Source organism: Scleropages formosus, chromosome 17 (assembly GCF_900964775.1).
Source record: "Scleropages formosus chromosome 17, fSclFor1.1, whole genome shotgun sequence".
Classification (NCBI taxonomy): domain Eukaryota; kingdom Metazoa; phylum Chordata; class Actinopteri; order Osteoglossiformes; family Osteoglossidae; genus Scleropages; species Scleropages formosus.
In genome coordinates this window covers 19,685,029-19,701,123 of record NC_041822.1, presented here as the reverse complement: position 1 = coordinate 19,701,123, position 16,095 = coordinate 19,685,029, and the positions used below count along the sequence as shown (strand labels likewise).

At 41.3% G+C, this 16,095-nt stretch overlaps 1 protein-coding gene across 1 annotated transcript in view; it reads left to right on the top strand.

Moving 5' to 3' along the window:
* Window positions 1-577: 577 nt before the first annotated feature.
* LOC108938147 (AT-rich interactive domain-containing protein 3A-like) overlaps window positions 578-16,095 on the top strand; it is a 42,873-nt gene continuing 27,355 nt past the window's right edge. The window contains exons 1-2 of the mRNA XM_018758509.2: window positions 578-800; window positions 1,472-1,939. Coding sequence (XP_018614025.1) covers window positions 762-800; window positions 1,472-1,939 — 507 coding nt within the window. The 5' untranslated portion in view covers window positions 578-761. The remainder of the gene's footprint in view (window positions 801-1,471; window positions 1,940-16,095) is intronic.

Sequence of the window (16,095 nt, the reverse complement as noted above, 5' to 3'; positions counted from 1 at the left end):
ATCAGTGGAACACACACACGCTCTCTCTGTCACTCACACACTGTGGGTGAACCTGAACAGCATGTCTTTGGAGTGTGGGAGGAAACCAGAGCACCCGAAGACTTACACTGCTAGATACACTACTTACACTGGGTCACTCATCCATACATCATACTTGGTCACTTTTTTATAGTGTAAAGTACTTCGCTACAGGTCTTTTTTTTCCACGTGGAACTTTGTTGCAGGGTATTTTTTTACTTAGTTGCTTTCAGGATATTTGGTAACTTTGTGTCCTGCAGTAGCTTGTCCTGAACATGTCCTTCTGCTGTCCTTGTCCTCAGCACACGTGGCGAGCGGCTGCTGACCGTCGTGCCGTTATTGATCATGGGGAGTGTTATTGATCATCTTTAATCGTGCTGATATTGATCATCGCGCTGTTATTGATCATCGCGCTGTCGGAGGTGCTGCCGACGATCGTGTTGCTCGCTCGGCTGTCAGCAGACCCAGCCCTCTCAGTTTACCACCCTATCGACGCGTTTTACACGTCGTACGAGCGGGACTCGGCGCTGCGCGCTCGTTCTCCACTTGTTGACTCGTGTCTGTCGGGCGTTAAGACGCGCCCCGAATGCGTCTTTAAAACACATCGTTTCATCTCAAATCTTGATGTTCGGAAGAGAAAACACCTGGGACTAAACAAAAAGCTCAAAGGAGAATCGCGATCGCCAGGAGGTTTTTTATTTTCATTTTTTTTTTTTTTTTCCATTTTAATTCCCAGGTGGAGTATGGGTGATAACAGCACAATGGCAACCAAGTCTGCTGTGGTAAGACCCAGTGCTTCATCCAAACGTTTGTGAGGAGCTGCTTTCCAGACTCTCTTTAAATCATAAATGTGTTTTGAACGCGTTGCTGCCCAATCGACCTTATGCGATGAGGTGAAAATGAAATTTACACGCGAGTCTTTTACGCGTCTTCGCGTTTTAACGCGCGAAACGATTGCGCTCTTTTCGCTGCATTTAGTTTAGTGTTGTGTCTGAAATCGTTCGCGCGGTTACACTTTCATCCACCGCGTTGTCGGGGATGATTTCAAACACTGAGTAAAGTTCGTCTCTGCGAGGTGATGACGTTGGGTGTCCGATTTAATCGTGCGTAATGCGGAGCAACTTTTTGTTACACTTCGCTTGAAATTGACGTTATCGAAACCTAGAGAAAAAGGTAAAAGGTTTTTGTGAGTGTGTGTGTGTGTGTGTGTGTGTGTGTGTTGGAGAGAGATACACCAACAACCCCCCGTTTTTTCGCCGGCTCCCGAAAGCCGCATTTTCGCTCGTGCGTAATGATAATAATGATGGCCACCCGGCCTCCGGAGCTTTACCTCTTCATATTCCTCCCAGATGCGCCTTTTTTTTACCATGCTTTACCTGCGTGTCCAATCGGTGCGTTTGTGTGTGCTTTGAATGATATGCCTCCTGCTCCTGTGTTTCCTCGATCCCTTCAGAACACCCTTTCCCTGCTGGGCTCCTCCTCCTCCTCCGTGTCCCGGGCGCCCCGGTGTCCGCAGCCCGGCGGTGGCATGAGGCTCGAGGCGCTCATGGAGACCCTGCAGCGGCAGCAGGAGGAGAAGCTCCGGCAGAAGCACGCGCAGAGGGACATACGGTCCGTGGTGGAGTCGCACATCCAGCACCGAGCCATGGCGCTCCGCCAGTACCGGGCGGCGGTCCGGGACGCTCTGGTCGCCAGTGATCCCGGTTCGTCCTCGGAGGACGATCGCGGAGCAGATGCTGAAGATCGGGACCCAGAGGATGACTGTACGGATGATGAAGAAGAGGATGGTGACGACCACTCGGAGGAAAGCCTTCAGAGGGGCCTCGGCGGACATGCGCTGTCCAGGGCCGGAGAGCCGCCGTGCGCCGCGTCGGGCCGATCGGATCCGCACGTGTGGACCTATGAGGAGCAGTTCAAACAGGTGAGGCTCTCGTCTCCGCCAGGTATGAAGGAAGGATAGCGGTGCCTCGTACCCAGGGGACCATCTTTTTTTTTCATAATAATAATAATAAAAACAACAATCATCATCATCATCAACTTAATCATAATAATAAAAATATTTCTACAGCAATCCCCAGCAACAATCTCGTTATAAAATACCTGTGTTGCCCTTGTCTGGAGTGAGTGTTTACTGATTTTACACTTATACTTGTCTGTTTATACAGTACTTTACAGTTTACAGTTGACACGCTGTTTGGTACCACAGCACACCACACTGGGAGGTTTTTCCTCACCAACTAACGCTGGGTTTGTTTGGGATTGTGTTCTGATCTTGCATCTAGCAGAAGTGCACGTATTTCACACTCAGTTGTCTCCATGGTGGTGTTTGCAGCGAAGGGCACGAAACCTTGCTGAAGTTCTCAGGATTATTTTACAGGCCGTATTCAGTTATAAACTTCTGGTTTTCAAAAAAAAAAGAAGAAAACAAAAAAATGGTGCATTTGTCAGAGTGTCCTGTGCTTATTTGCTCACACATTGATCTGGTCTTAGACTTCTGGCTTTTTCCAGATGTACCGCAGCCTCTCTGTCCCTGTGACAAAGACTCATTAATGTGCAGAGACTTTAGAGAAGATCTTCAAGTTCTCACAACGACTCAGATGTAATGGGCTTTCATACGTCATCTGTTTTGCAGGCATAAATGTTTCATAATCGTATGTTCAGTGCATATTATTTTCACTGTCTTGCTTCAGAATTTTCCATTACATGGTGATGCCAATACAAATCTATATTTCTGAGTGCTTGTGGATGGACTTGTCATCCTTTATTTATGACATATAATTTAAAAGCTTCACTAAATGCAATATGTACATTAGGGGCCACATTAGTGCCTGCATTAAAACAGCTCAGGGCTTGGAAATGCAATTTAAATTAGGGGAAATGATCATGATAGGAGGTATAGAACAGACTATTAAACTGAATGACATCAGTAATCTCATGATTTTCACTGCATTCTTGCACTCTGAGCAAAATGTACTAACGTTACTTCCTAGCAATGGTCAGTCTTCATAACTGACAAAAATTGATGCTTGATTTTTTTTTCAAAATTAAATAATAAAAACATGCATCTCCGTTTGAGGCATTTAACTTAATGCTTAACTTTATGTGAAAGGTGTAGTGTGAAATGAGTTATTTAATTTTAAGTCAATGAACACTATGCAGTTTAATTTCTTTAGTGTACTTTTAAGTGTAAAATGAACGTTTAAATAATTGCATAACTTTGCAATGCATGACAGTCAGTTAGTGTATTGTTATCTGATACCACAGGGAAAAAAGTCAGAATAAGAGGATAAATAGGGAATAAGTGAATAAATTGAATGAATGAAATGAATTATGTGTTACATTTACGGTTAGCATATTGTCTCCATTAAAACTTTTCTTCATAGGCATTTATAAGCTCTTTTCCAGTTAAATGAATGTTACTTTAATATGTCAAATTCTCTTACGGAGTGGTAAAAAAACCACAAAAAGAAAGACGTGCTGGAGCCAGTTTCCACATACATTGCAGAAGTAACCACATGTAAAAGCAATTATTGCTCCTCTGCTTTGCAATCAGAAACAAGATGTAGCTGGAAGAAAACTATTAATGTAGCATTTAAATGTCACCAGCTTAATCTAAATTAATGGTTACAAACAAGTCAGTACTTAATTTGCTATTCAGAAACTACAGTAATCGAGCCAATGTTTACCGCAGTTACTAAGTAAATCTATAGCTGGTTGCTACAGTTTTTTTTGGAGCAAACTAATGATAGACAGCAGTATTTCTAATTTAGAACTGATCCTAAAACTATAATTTTACTCATGTTTAATCTTTATGTAAACGCTTAATAAATTTAAAAAAAAAAATGAAAAAATCACATTTTTGTGTTGATATTAAATGGTAACAATGTACGACAGGGAGTGTATAAAAACAAAAGACTATTTTCTTTTCTCCGTGGCAGTTCCAATGTTGTTCATAATAATTTGCCCCCTGAAACCCAACATCTGTTAGCATGTAAAAAAATCTGTTTGTTTTCTTTCCGTTACTGAAACTGCAGCATGAGACGGATTTGTGCGGGGGCGGGTTTTGCCGTTGCACTCTTAGTGCCGGCGGGACGACTTGTGTGGTTTTCACGCGCTCAGGAAAAACAGCAACCGCACATGATGGCATTCGTGCCTGGCTCTGCTCCAACAGCCCTGGGAGTTCCCTCGGAGACTGTAGGCCGCCCGCCAAATGGTTACAAAGCAGAAACAGCTCGATTGCATAGTACCGGATGCATACACGTGCACGCACTCACGCTCCCGCACACACACACACGCGCACACGCACACACGCAAGTGCAACACTCTGACTTTTTAGCACATTCTGGATTTCTGCCGTAATTATCTGCATCTCACCATTATGTTCTAGGGCCTGGAAATGCGTGACGGACAAATCGCGGTAAATGGTCTCAGCAGAGACCCCGCAGAGAATGGCTTTATTTCCTTTTTTTCCTTTATTTAACAGTGATGGACCCTGGCTGTGGCTTTTAGCTGAAGTGCTGACCCTGCGTGTTGTCACGTGGGATGCTGGGGGCCACAGTTAATTTACTCCTCTCTAACATCTGTCTTTATTATAAATGCTGAATAGCACGGAGCGCCCTGCTGTTGTGTCCACCAAATCCCGTGGTAATTCCCAAAGTGGGTGGCGTATCAGGGCTTCCTGTCGGTCCGCACTCCTGACTCCACCTGCAGAAAACCATACCTTTTATGGCCAGCAGTCAATGCGATGCCTTTGTTTGGGTGTTAAGTCTGGTCCCTCCTCCTTAGCCCGGCTCGTGCAGCCATGTTTGCAAACATGAAAATGCACCGAGTGATGCTTTCCTGTGACAAGTGCGACAGCAGACTTTGATTGATTAGAGGACGATGTAAAGCGCGATCTTTTACCCAGCAGATGTCAACGATGCCACCCTTTTGTCCTCTTTCAGTCCCTCATTTGCCTGGCTAAAAACTGTCTGCGTTTTCCAAAAGTCGGTAGTGTCTCGGTGTCGCTCGATTTGCATCGCAGCAAAAATACCCGAAAAGGATGACGGAACTCCAATCTCATTTCTGTCATTTATTTGACTCTGTATGGAAAAAAGGGAACCCGGCTTTCAGTAAAGCACAGTAAAAATGTAAAAGTCAAGACTCTGCTTGCGATACGTGCACACACCATAGTTTTTTATTGATTCAATTAGCTCTCACTTTTCGCCAGAGAGACTTGTTGTGATTTACCCTTTTATATAACAGGGTCATTTTTACTGACGCAATTTAGGGTTAGTACCTTGTTGAAGGCTACTACAGCAGAAGGCGGCCCCATCATGTTGGGAATCTCTTCTGTCCTTCTGTCCAAGGATCCGCATCGGTTAAACATTCTGCCAACGGACCTACTGTACGTTTAAATTATGGTCAATAAAGCACACCTGATACTTGCTACCAGTGCAACAAATATAGTAGTAAATATTTCACAGCTACACATTTTGCACATAGCCTTTTTTATCATGTGCTGTTATTGTAGTCGGCATTTAAATATTTTCCGTGACAGTTCTTAATAATAGTCTATGTAACAGTGAACCCTTTATGCTTAGTTATTATGTATCCTTTTATATTTCCTTTAGGAACTCCTTTAAGCAGCAGAAATTATGGATATGAAATTTATGGAGGATTACGGCACGAAGGCATTAGCTGCGGCTGTTTAGTGAATATAATATGAGAGTAAGTCTAAAAGAATCCCCAGTACTGTTTGTGGAAAAGTTAAAACGTTATTCTGGATATGTTGAAATGATGTTATTCTCGAAAATGCAAAACTGGAAATGTAATCTGAGTTTTAAAAATACATAAATAATAAAGATGTAACAAAATGTGGATAAAAACAAAACTACAGATGAAAGGTTAATAGGAGGACATGAGCATAAGGACCCGTCTGGCTCTTATATTCTATACAGCAAAGACAAACTACAACAAAGTAAATATTTACTGTCATGTCTGACCAGGTTGGAGAAATAATGCCAGCAGCTGACCTCCAAAGAAGGTTATGCGTCACTGTTTGTCACACTCTTGACTGCAGGGAAGTTCTTTCGAAGAACTGTGTTCTGCTGGGAATGGCTTCCTGGATGTAAAATAACTTTTAAACGCCATGTCCACTGTGAATTTTATATTCACTTACGCAGTTACAGAATTTTACTATCCTCATGAAATGCCGTTTACAATATCTGGAATTTCCACATCTAACGCTGTATATTTACAATAATACATTTTTGCATTCTGGTGCTGTTAGATCATTCTTTTTTATTTTAGCTGCTGTTTTTTTTTAGTTGTCACTTGTATGATGATCTGTCATGGGAAATATCCAATAACTTTGTGGGTCAAAGCCCCAAAACATCACAAGAAATCTATCTATCTCTCTGTCTGTCTATATGAAAATTTATACTGTATATATGTATATGTGTGTGCGCACCAGGTGCTGTGAGCAATAGGGAAAGGTTAATATTGTCTGTTCAATTGTCTTTTACTCTTTTTCTACAATCCTACATGTGTTTTTGTTTGGAGAAAATGGAAGGATGCCTTCAACTCCGCCGAGATGCAAATTGTTAAGCATTGCGGTCGATCTTTAATGGTACAGGAATCTCACGGGAGTCATCGTGGCCGATTATTGGTCCGCATGGTCTTGCAGCATCCAAGCAATATGTAGGCATTGTTGGAGGCCCAGAGCGCTTTGCAGTGCCGACGCTCTAGGCCGTAACAGCGGATAGCGTATTGAAGACAAAGCTAAACATCAGTGAAATTTCTGGGGGAGCATTGAAGTGTGTTTGCAAAAGATGTTCACATCCTTCATCCCTCAAAGGCCTGGAAACTTTCGTTTTTGGGAATGCTCCAATATCCCGACAGACACGCATTTCTGAACTGGTTTGCCAGCATTCTGTAATGACCGAAACATTCTATATATAAGCATACGGTAGACAGACTCACAGACACACCCAATAGTGAGCTCACACACTACTGCATACGTTTTGATGAGGAGGGAGTGGAAGGTGTGCAGCACTTTCAGTGCTAATCGAGGAAGCAGGCTGCACCGCTGCTTAGTAAAGGTCCCATTTGGATCGAGTTGCTACCGGAAACTTGCTGAAGAATCTAGCAATAAGCTGTGGGAAACTCGGGAGTGTTTACCAAGGCTGGGATCAAATAGTTAACGCTTTACTTCCAAGCCAGATCTCACTATCCCTAGTGACATGTCGCTGATGCTTATATTAAGGCCATAATTTACATTCAGTATTTCAAAGTTTTTGTCTCTGAATGCGTTTTTGGCCAATGCTTAGTGTACTTTATACCTTGGCTTCCAGTCAACTGCAGACCTTGCGTCTACAACCCAGAGCGGTTGTTGGGGTACCTTGGGACAATATTAACACTTATTCATTTAGTTGATGCTTTTTTCCCAAGGCGACTTAAGCTATTTACCCATTTGTACAGCTTAGGGTAAGTACCTTGTTCTGACATCTGGGTCCAAAGAGAGCAGCTTTAACCATTGTGATGCCAGCTGGCCCAAAATAGGCTGTTGGGACATCTTTGGATAATAGAGAGGTTGAAGTGAGGTAGTGATGGGTTTGTGATGAACAGCACATGTGGGAGCATGAATGTTAGTGGGTGTTTGTGTGGACTGTACATGATTGACAGCTTGACATGGCCATGGGTTTGTTCTGGTACGTTCCTTTCGAAATTTTGGTCTCGAAAACTCCAATTCAGTAATCAGTTAGTTATTCACTCAGCTGTGCCGCTCAAAAGCAATTGGAAAAATGATCATTTTCTTCAGTTTAGGTGAAAAATGTGCAATGGATGTAGAACTGGTGCCGTTTATTTAGAGTTCTAGCTAGTTTTCATAGGCAGGTGAACATGATAACATGTAGCAATGTCTGAACACAGCATGAATTTTGGTGAAACTTGTGCATTTTCCTGAGAAAAAACTTGTTTCTTAATGGCAGTTGCAGAAACAACATAGGTATGCGCCAGGGTGACATTGTAGCAGAGCCTGAACAACATTTGCTATGTATATTAGGGAAATTACGTTGGCAGCAAGAGATTACAGACTTACCAAAGGAATGTCAGGTTATAAGAATCCCATGGTTTCGAGACAGGGACGTAATCGCACAATTTCACAATCTAAGTCTCAACCTCAGAACAGCTGCTCTTATGTGTCTGATTTGAAAAAGAAAGTTTTAATTGAGATACCTATGTACTAAAAAGTATAGTGTAAGTGTGCAAAGTACCTAATTACAGTTTCATGTAGTGATGCATCATTGTTTCCACCAGATTTATTTTGAATTACATTTACATTTAATCATTTAGATGCTTTTTCCAAAGTGACATAAATCACAGAGAAAAATACAATGTTAATTACACAAATAGAATTTTTTGTGATGGTTATCTACTCAAATGTGTTTGAAATTTCAAGACATTTTTAGCTATTGCGATATGACTCCATAAAAATGCATGTACAATAAAACGTAAACTTAAAGTAAATTATTTGCAGGAAACTGAGAAACATATTGCTTTTTGCGTTGGGAAAATAACAGAGCAGTCTTTAAGTATTAGCTCAGTGTATAAGCATACAGTTGGTCTTTTGACATTAAAAATGTCATTTTAGAGCTTTCGCTTTCATTAAAAACTTTAAGTTTGAGAAATTGAACAACGTTCTGAAAGTCACCAGAAACTGACTAGTACACATCGAAACCAGACGGTCGTACATTTGGCCGGGAAGCTCAAGGAAACCCAGAAGTGAACTCATTGTGCAGTATTTTTTCATCTGGTCTGAACCAGTTCTCTGTCAAATTATGAATATCAGGCTTATTATCAATGATTCATTTGTTGAGAAGGGAGCCTCTTTAAGTCAATGCCCCAACGTTCATGGCCTCTGCTGCCTGAACTGGAAGTTGAACCTCACTGCCGTCTTCCTTTGTCGGTCAAAAAGCTGCCAGTGGAATTTTATTCCAAAATAAAACTTTTTTAAAGATTCGATGTCAAGAGATCATGAAGCCCAGTCATATTGGGAGGTTATGGGAAGTGCAACGACTGAGAAGGAACAAAAGAGACCCAGCTAGATTAATATTATTAACCTATATATGTGGTCATCTTACCATTGGTAAACAGGGCCAAATCCAGGTCAGGAATGCTATCAGGAAACTTGATTTGGAGGCAAGTTGAAATCAATAAAAACTAGTGTTATAAAGACTTCTTGATGGTCAAGAGGAGACAGCTGTACTTCATTTTCTTTGTATAATCCAATGGTAAAATAACTGTATGAATAAAAACTTAAGTGCCCTGTTGTATAAGTGGCCTAAACTTGATCTCCAAGAAAAATACAAATTATAGGAAAATTCAATAACAGAAAGGAGAGGGATATATATGTATATACATATATATAATATCCCTGATTTACATATACATTTATATTAATTTATTTTGCTAATGCTTTTTTCCAAAGTGACTTTCAATTATTAAGATTAAAATCATGACATGTTTAAAATAAAACCACATCAGAGCTGTAGATGTACTCATTATTCAGCTTATGTGCTGAATGCAAAGTTAAATATACAGTTGACAAGATTACTTACATTTTTTTCTTTGTCCTTATCATCTGCACAGAAAAATTCTTGCTCGCATTTCTGTGTTTAATTGCATTCGTAGGAGGAGCTCACTGAGGCTGAAATTCATGTGTAACTGGTTCAGATGTGAAGGAGAGGAATTGATACGTTCCTCTTGCAACATAAGTAGTGGCATCATATAGGTGGAAAGTGCCTCTTTTTTTTTTGCCTTTTTACAGGATCGTAACACAGAGGCTCTTTGCAGCTTGACTTTTATACTTTTGTGTGTTGATCTGACATTTTCCTGCAAAGCAATTTATAATGATGGGCTACCTATGACAGTTTACCCATTTATACAGATGGTAATAAACATCTCACTTACAGGTACCACAGTAGATTCAAACCCGCATCCCCCAGGTCCAAAGACAACAGTGCTAACCACTACACTACATGCTGCCCTTTTACTGCCCTCTTTACTTGTACAGTTTCTTGAAGTAGCTGTGTATTATTATAGGGGGTAGCATGGTGGTTAGAGCTGCTGTATGTTGGTCTAGAGGTCATAGGTTCAATCCCCACCTCTAGCTGTAGTACCTTTTCACAAGGTACCCACCCTAAATTGCTCCAGGAAAATGACCAAGCTGTATAAAGGGGTAAATAATTGTAAGCTTTTAATAACTGAGATGAGAGGTATGTCACTTTGGAGAAAAGAATCTAGTGAATGTATTATCAAATTTCATATCTGCCAACTATCAATGCAGCGCTTTTTGGTCATTGCAGTGGACGCACACATTTCCTTTTGTAAAACCTACTGTTTTTTTCAACATGTAATAAAAACACATTTTGTAACGACATTACAACTTTAATGCACACGTAAGTCCAGACGGCCTCAGGGTGGGACACAAAGACAGCAGTGCTTGAAGAATGTGGTCGGTGTAACCTGACCCGCTGTAATCAGCATTCAGCTGCTCAAATGTCTAACTCTGACTTGCTGGCATTTTATTTCTGTTTACCGTGAAGACCTGTAATCCATATATAGCCCTAGCAAAAAAACAGCACCCTCTGATAATGGTTCCTTTATTGTCCAGACTTCTTCGAAGGGATAAGGTAGTAAAAGATTAATGTTGATGCTTCGTAGGGCACAGAAGTTGAGCAAACAACCGCTCATGCTGAAAAGATATTAAAGTTGTGAATCAGCACTGATAAGCAGACATCTCATTTCAGGAAGCTGTCTGGACGATTTTTTTTTTTTTCTTCATTTTTTTCATCATTTTTCCATAACAAAACCACGTGCGACCGCCTGGTTATTCCACCGTATGCTTTGGTCGCCCTTGTCTATTTGCATTTCCCTTCTTGTTCCATCTTGTTCAGTTTCAGTTTATCTTCGGTCTTAGATTAATGTTCTTTTTACAATTCATAAGCAGTAGAATGAATCTTTGTCCTCTTTCGATGATCCATCAAACATCTGTACGGTCTTGTCGCAAGCTCTCTTCGCAAAAGTCGTCATATTAGCAGTTAATCGGTGCCATCGTTCATTCAGACACATTACTTATATTGCATCAGAGGTGAGTCAAAGTTTGTTTTGCCCTGCAATTTTTAATCAACAAATTATTTCATTTGTCAAAATCATTTATATTCATATAAACTCACATTCGTAACTAAAACTGCATATAAGTAGAGAATGAATGAATGTGAAATTAAGTATATAAAAAGTATAATGAAGTGAAACAAACATAATAGAGCATGTTTGCATGACAGTTGGACTTTTGTGTTAATTTAAACAAAGCCAGATTTATAAATCACATCCAGCATCTAATTTACGAATCTCGGAATACGAAGACAGAATTTCGTACGTCATCGCGCAGTCCTTCTAGAGAGAACAACAGATGCAGTCAGCAGTAGCCCTCTGTTTTTCCCAGCATGCTTTGAGGCTGCTCGCTTCGAGGAGCAAATCTCTGCAGTCACATCTTTTCCATCTTACAAAACAGTCATCTCCATTATCTGCGTGAGCCCTGGCAGGAAATTCCACCCCCTACGATGATGCTGAAGTCTGAGTCGTAAATTTAATGGCCCATCCCGTCCAGTGCTCTCAGCCCTTTTTATTCTCATCACCCCTTCACTGATTGCTGACCCTCTTCCTCCAATTATTTCTGGCACTTCCTGCTCAGCCTTTAATGCGTTATTAGTGAACAGAGGGAGTGCGTCACTGCCTACGGAAGGTACGGTGTCAGTAAAACGGAATATTTTGAAAATATTGAAAGAAAAATGTGTGAAAGAATATATTGTGATGGGATAGCTTGTAGACCGATCGTACATTCCTTATATTTTCTGTTAAACCTCCTTGCACTGGACCGCTATAGCACCTTCCTACTAATTTTATTCATTTAGCAGAGGCAGTTTAATCCAAAGTCGTGTACAACTTAGATTAGACACAAGATCATGTCATGACAAGAAAATAGTTTGTCCTATACCATGGTTTTTGCTGGTGCATATGACATATGTAGCTGCCTTGCTCACTCTTAAGATGGGGCTTAAAAAGGGGAGTCATGGCAACTGGGTGTTTGTTAATGGTAACTAGGTGTATTTCCTAGGGTGGCATGGCAGGTTTTGGATGTGTGTATGTGTGCATGCGTGACGTTCAATGCTAGTGCGTGTATTTTGTTTCTATTCTGTATCCGTGTGTGTCCTCTCTTCCCACGTGCCACAGCTATCTATAGAAATGACTGACGCTGAAAAAGTTGGAAGTAGAAAAGTGGTGGGATGCAAATTTATGGAAATAAGTGGGTTTCAATGAGATGGGTTTAGAGATGAGTTTTGAAACCTTTGCTGAATTTTGAAAGGGAGTTTGCATCCCTGAGGGAGAGAGGGAGCTCATTCCACCGCGTTGGGGCCAAAACCAAGAACCTGCAGACTTTGAATTTTGTTCCTCTTTTCTACAAAATGCCCCACGGTGGAAGAGTGTTGCTCTCTTTCCGGGTACTCAGTTATTTATTGTTCTTATGTGGTCTGGGAAAATACTTAGCTTTTTTGCAAGTCAAAGTACATGTCATGCTTTGGAGCTTGTAAAACTTCACAGATAAACCATTTATAGGAGTGTTTTGTAAGAGACTAATTTCATGTGGTTGACTGGAACCAAAGCCAGCATACTTTGGGTTGGTCCCCTAGACTGAGCACTGCTGGCACACAATACAACTCAAGTTCTGATGCAGCTGTTGTGCAGTTTTAGGCTGGAATCCAAGCCACACGTCCGATATGTTCACGCACTATAGCTGCAGCTTGTATTTCCAGACAAATCCAAGTGTGTTTGCCAGCCGCACCATGACCTGATCAAGCGTTCAACACACACTTGTGGACCGCTGACCCACCTCGCAGTTTTCAGCTGGCCTATGTTCAAAGAACTCTCACATTCCATATTGTACATTTGTGCCTGAAATAGGAGTTTCCACTAGCAACACACTGAAGGTGGGAAAAGGTGCAGAGACATGTCCCGTGTGTGTTTTGTGGTGGCAGTGTCTTTCCTACTGCTTTTGGGATATGAGGACATAAAGCCTCAGGGTCATGGTGTCCACATCGTTTCACCTGCCTCTTTCACAACAAAATAAGGAAATCCATATCATTGTAGGACATTTAAAGAGCAATTTGCATAGCTCATTTGTCCTATGAATTTTCTGAGGTATTAAAATTTTTCTTTAACAGTTCCAGTTCTTCAAGCCCCCATCCTCCCTGATGTGGTTTCTGATATATTTGCTTAACACCAGGGCAGCACAGACAAATCAGATGAGCAAGAACCACCGCTATGGACTTGGAGCAGAAAGGTGGAATTCCAGGGACCCCCTACCCCTTCCCCTCGACCTCCCGCCTTCTCCTAGTCCCAGGGTTCTCATCCAACATGACCGAACAAATCTTCACATGGACTGTTTTTCTTTTACCCCTTCTCTTAATATCCGTGGCTACAGCATAATGTGGTGGCTAAGAACATGTCACACCTGATGGCCACGCAGACGGAAAGACTGGTCATGGAGAGATACAAGTTGCGAGCGGAACTAGTAATGGAGAAGAATTTGTCACAGAGGAAGATAAATCATGGAGAGACAGTCATTATACGTAGAGTAGTCAAAAAATTGATAATCACGGAGAACAACTAGTTAGAGATGGACTAGTCAGAGAGGAGCTAATCATGGACTAGTCATTACGAGTAACTGTAGTTACTCTAATCAGGGAAACTAGTCATAGATTACAAGACACAGAGAAAGATTTCATTACTGTGGAATAACTGTTTTACCCAAGGAGAGATTTGGAAAAACAGTTTCATGATACAAAGAAATTTCTTGATTAAAATGAAATTTGATTATTAAAATATAATAACAAAAAAAGTCTTTAAGGTAAATAGAAAAACTTGGTGGTTAATGCAGAACTGCAAAAAGTCATCAGTGCACTGGCAATGCTAGGTTAATTAGGTTATTATTTTATTTGAAAATATGGTTATGATTACCAGGAGGCAGTGAGTTAGTTAGCTGCGATTTTCAGTCTCACCCACCCATATCTTGGATATTCGTTTTAGAGCCATAAAATAAATGTCGAACTTAATAGATGTTAATGGCTGCAGTTTTGGGTTCAGTTCACTAAAAATTATTTACACACACACACACACACATTTTCAGAACCGCTCGTCCCATACGGGGTCACGGGGAACCGGAGCCTACCCGGCAACACAGGGCGTAAGGCCAGAGAGGGAGGGACACACCCAGGACGGGACGCCAGTCCGCCGCAAGGCACCCCAAGCGGGATTTTTCCTTATACTGTGTGCTGAGCACAGGTGGAGTTGGTATGGGCTTCATATTGATATTACATGAGCTCTAGTTAAAAGGACTCCTGCAAATTGTATTCAGGAAATATTTTCTGCTGACAAAGCACATTTGGGACGCACAGGGAAACTCTTTGTAGTGCCCACTAGGAAACGTGATATTCCACACCTGGACGTGGCAGTGACTCGCTGCGGTTTGGGGGGTGAGATGGAAGAGAGGTGTGTGAGAAAAGGAGCGATCCAAAGCCACCCCCCCCCCCGCGATCCATGACCCTTCTTTGACATGTCTGTTATCATTATTCTCCAAAGTAAGTCCTCATTGAGGAGCAGCCGGGCGTGCGGGGCAAGTTTGCCCCATTCTGGCAGAATGGGAGCCGTACGCTCCCTGCCCTGACGTGTGAGAGTGGATTTCAGATAAGCCTCCCGATGCAGGTCAGTAGCAGCGTGCAAATACACCTGTATTTATGAACGCCTGATTGAGAGCCAGGCTCCTCAAAACTACACGGAGATAATGCACGTCAATGACTTCAATAACCTTCACAATACTGAATATCTTTTTCTTGGGACACAATAGTGAAGATGTTTTGTAACAGTAAGGGGACGTCTTTGCTGATGGCTCATTAATTTTTTGGCTCTGAAGTTTTTCTTTATCCCACCCCCTGCCCCCCAGCTTGTTTGTTTGTGGTGTGAAAGAAATTTCTAGAAAGTCACTTGTCTTCCCTTAGTGAGAGAGCAATGTTTGCTTTGGACATCAAAGTGTATTCTTTAAAAGGACAAAGAGTGTTGAATTGATTCATCTTGATAAATATTCTCCCTTGGGTTTGGGAGCAACAAAACTTAGACAAATGATCCTCGAAGTCTTACTGAACAGCTCTTTTTAACTCACTTTTCTCTGTGCTAAGTGTTCCGTGGCGTGAGCTTTGCCTTTGAGAAGGTACAAGGCTTTTTATGAATATTTTTAAAAGACTACACAAAACAAAACAGATACTCCCTGAAACACTGCCTGGGGGGATTTTGAATGGTTTTGTTTTCAGGTTTAACAGAACTTAAGGTAATAGAAACTGGAAGTCCTGACCTGTTCACTGATTGCAAGCTTGATTTGTACGTTAATGTCAGTCAATAGTTGACTTTCATTTTCCAGAGTCAACACCAAAAGTGTGCGATACGTTCTAAAATATAATCTTTATTTCCGTTCCAATAACAGAATTCAACAGTAAGAAATTACAAAAGTTTTAAATAAGTCAAAACTTACATATGATCATATACGCACAATCATGTCTTCCACCCATATTGATATGCGACGATTTACAAAATTACACAAGTCATACACAAACAAACACTTTGCTGTCACCCTTGCTTGCTGCTATTCTTGCAAACAAACACATGATTTTGGAAGCAGTCATCCAAAACAGGTCTGATCAAGTTTCACGGACCTTTTATACAGCCTTGTACCACTCCAAATAGGTGCAGTGATTTCCCTCCAAAATGGCACCTTAAACAAAATGGCACCCCAAACAAAATGGCACCCATTGTGTAATGGTGCAGTTCCTTTTGGGAAAACGAATGTTCCACAAAAAGCACTAACAGAAACATTTAACTTGCAATAACAGATGCACTATTTAGTGTGTTGAGTAACGTGCTCTTTTGATAGTCACTGTACGCACTGAAGTGAATATCAAAAAAAATTCTTGGCGTCATGCAGATTTT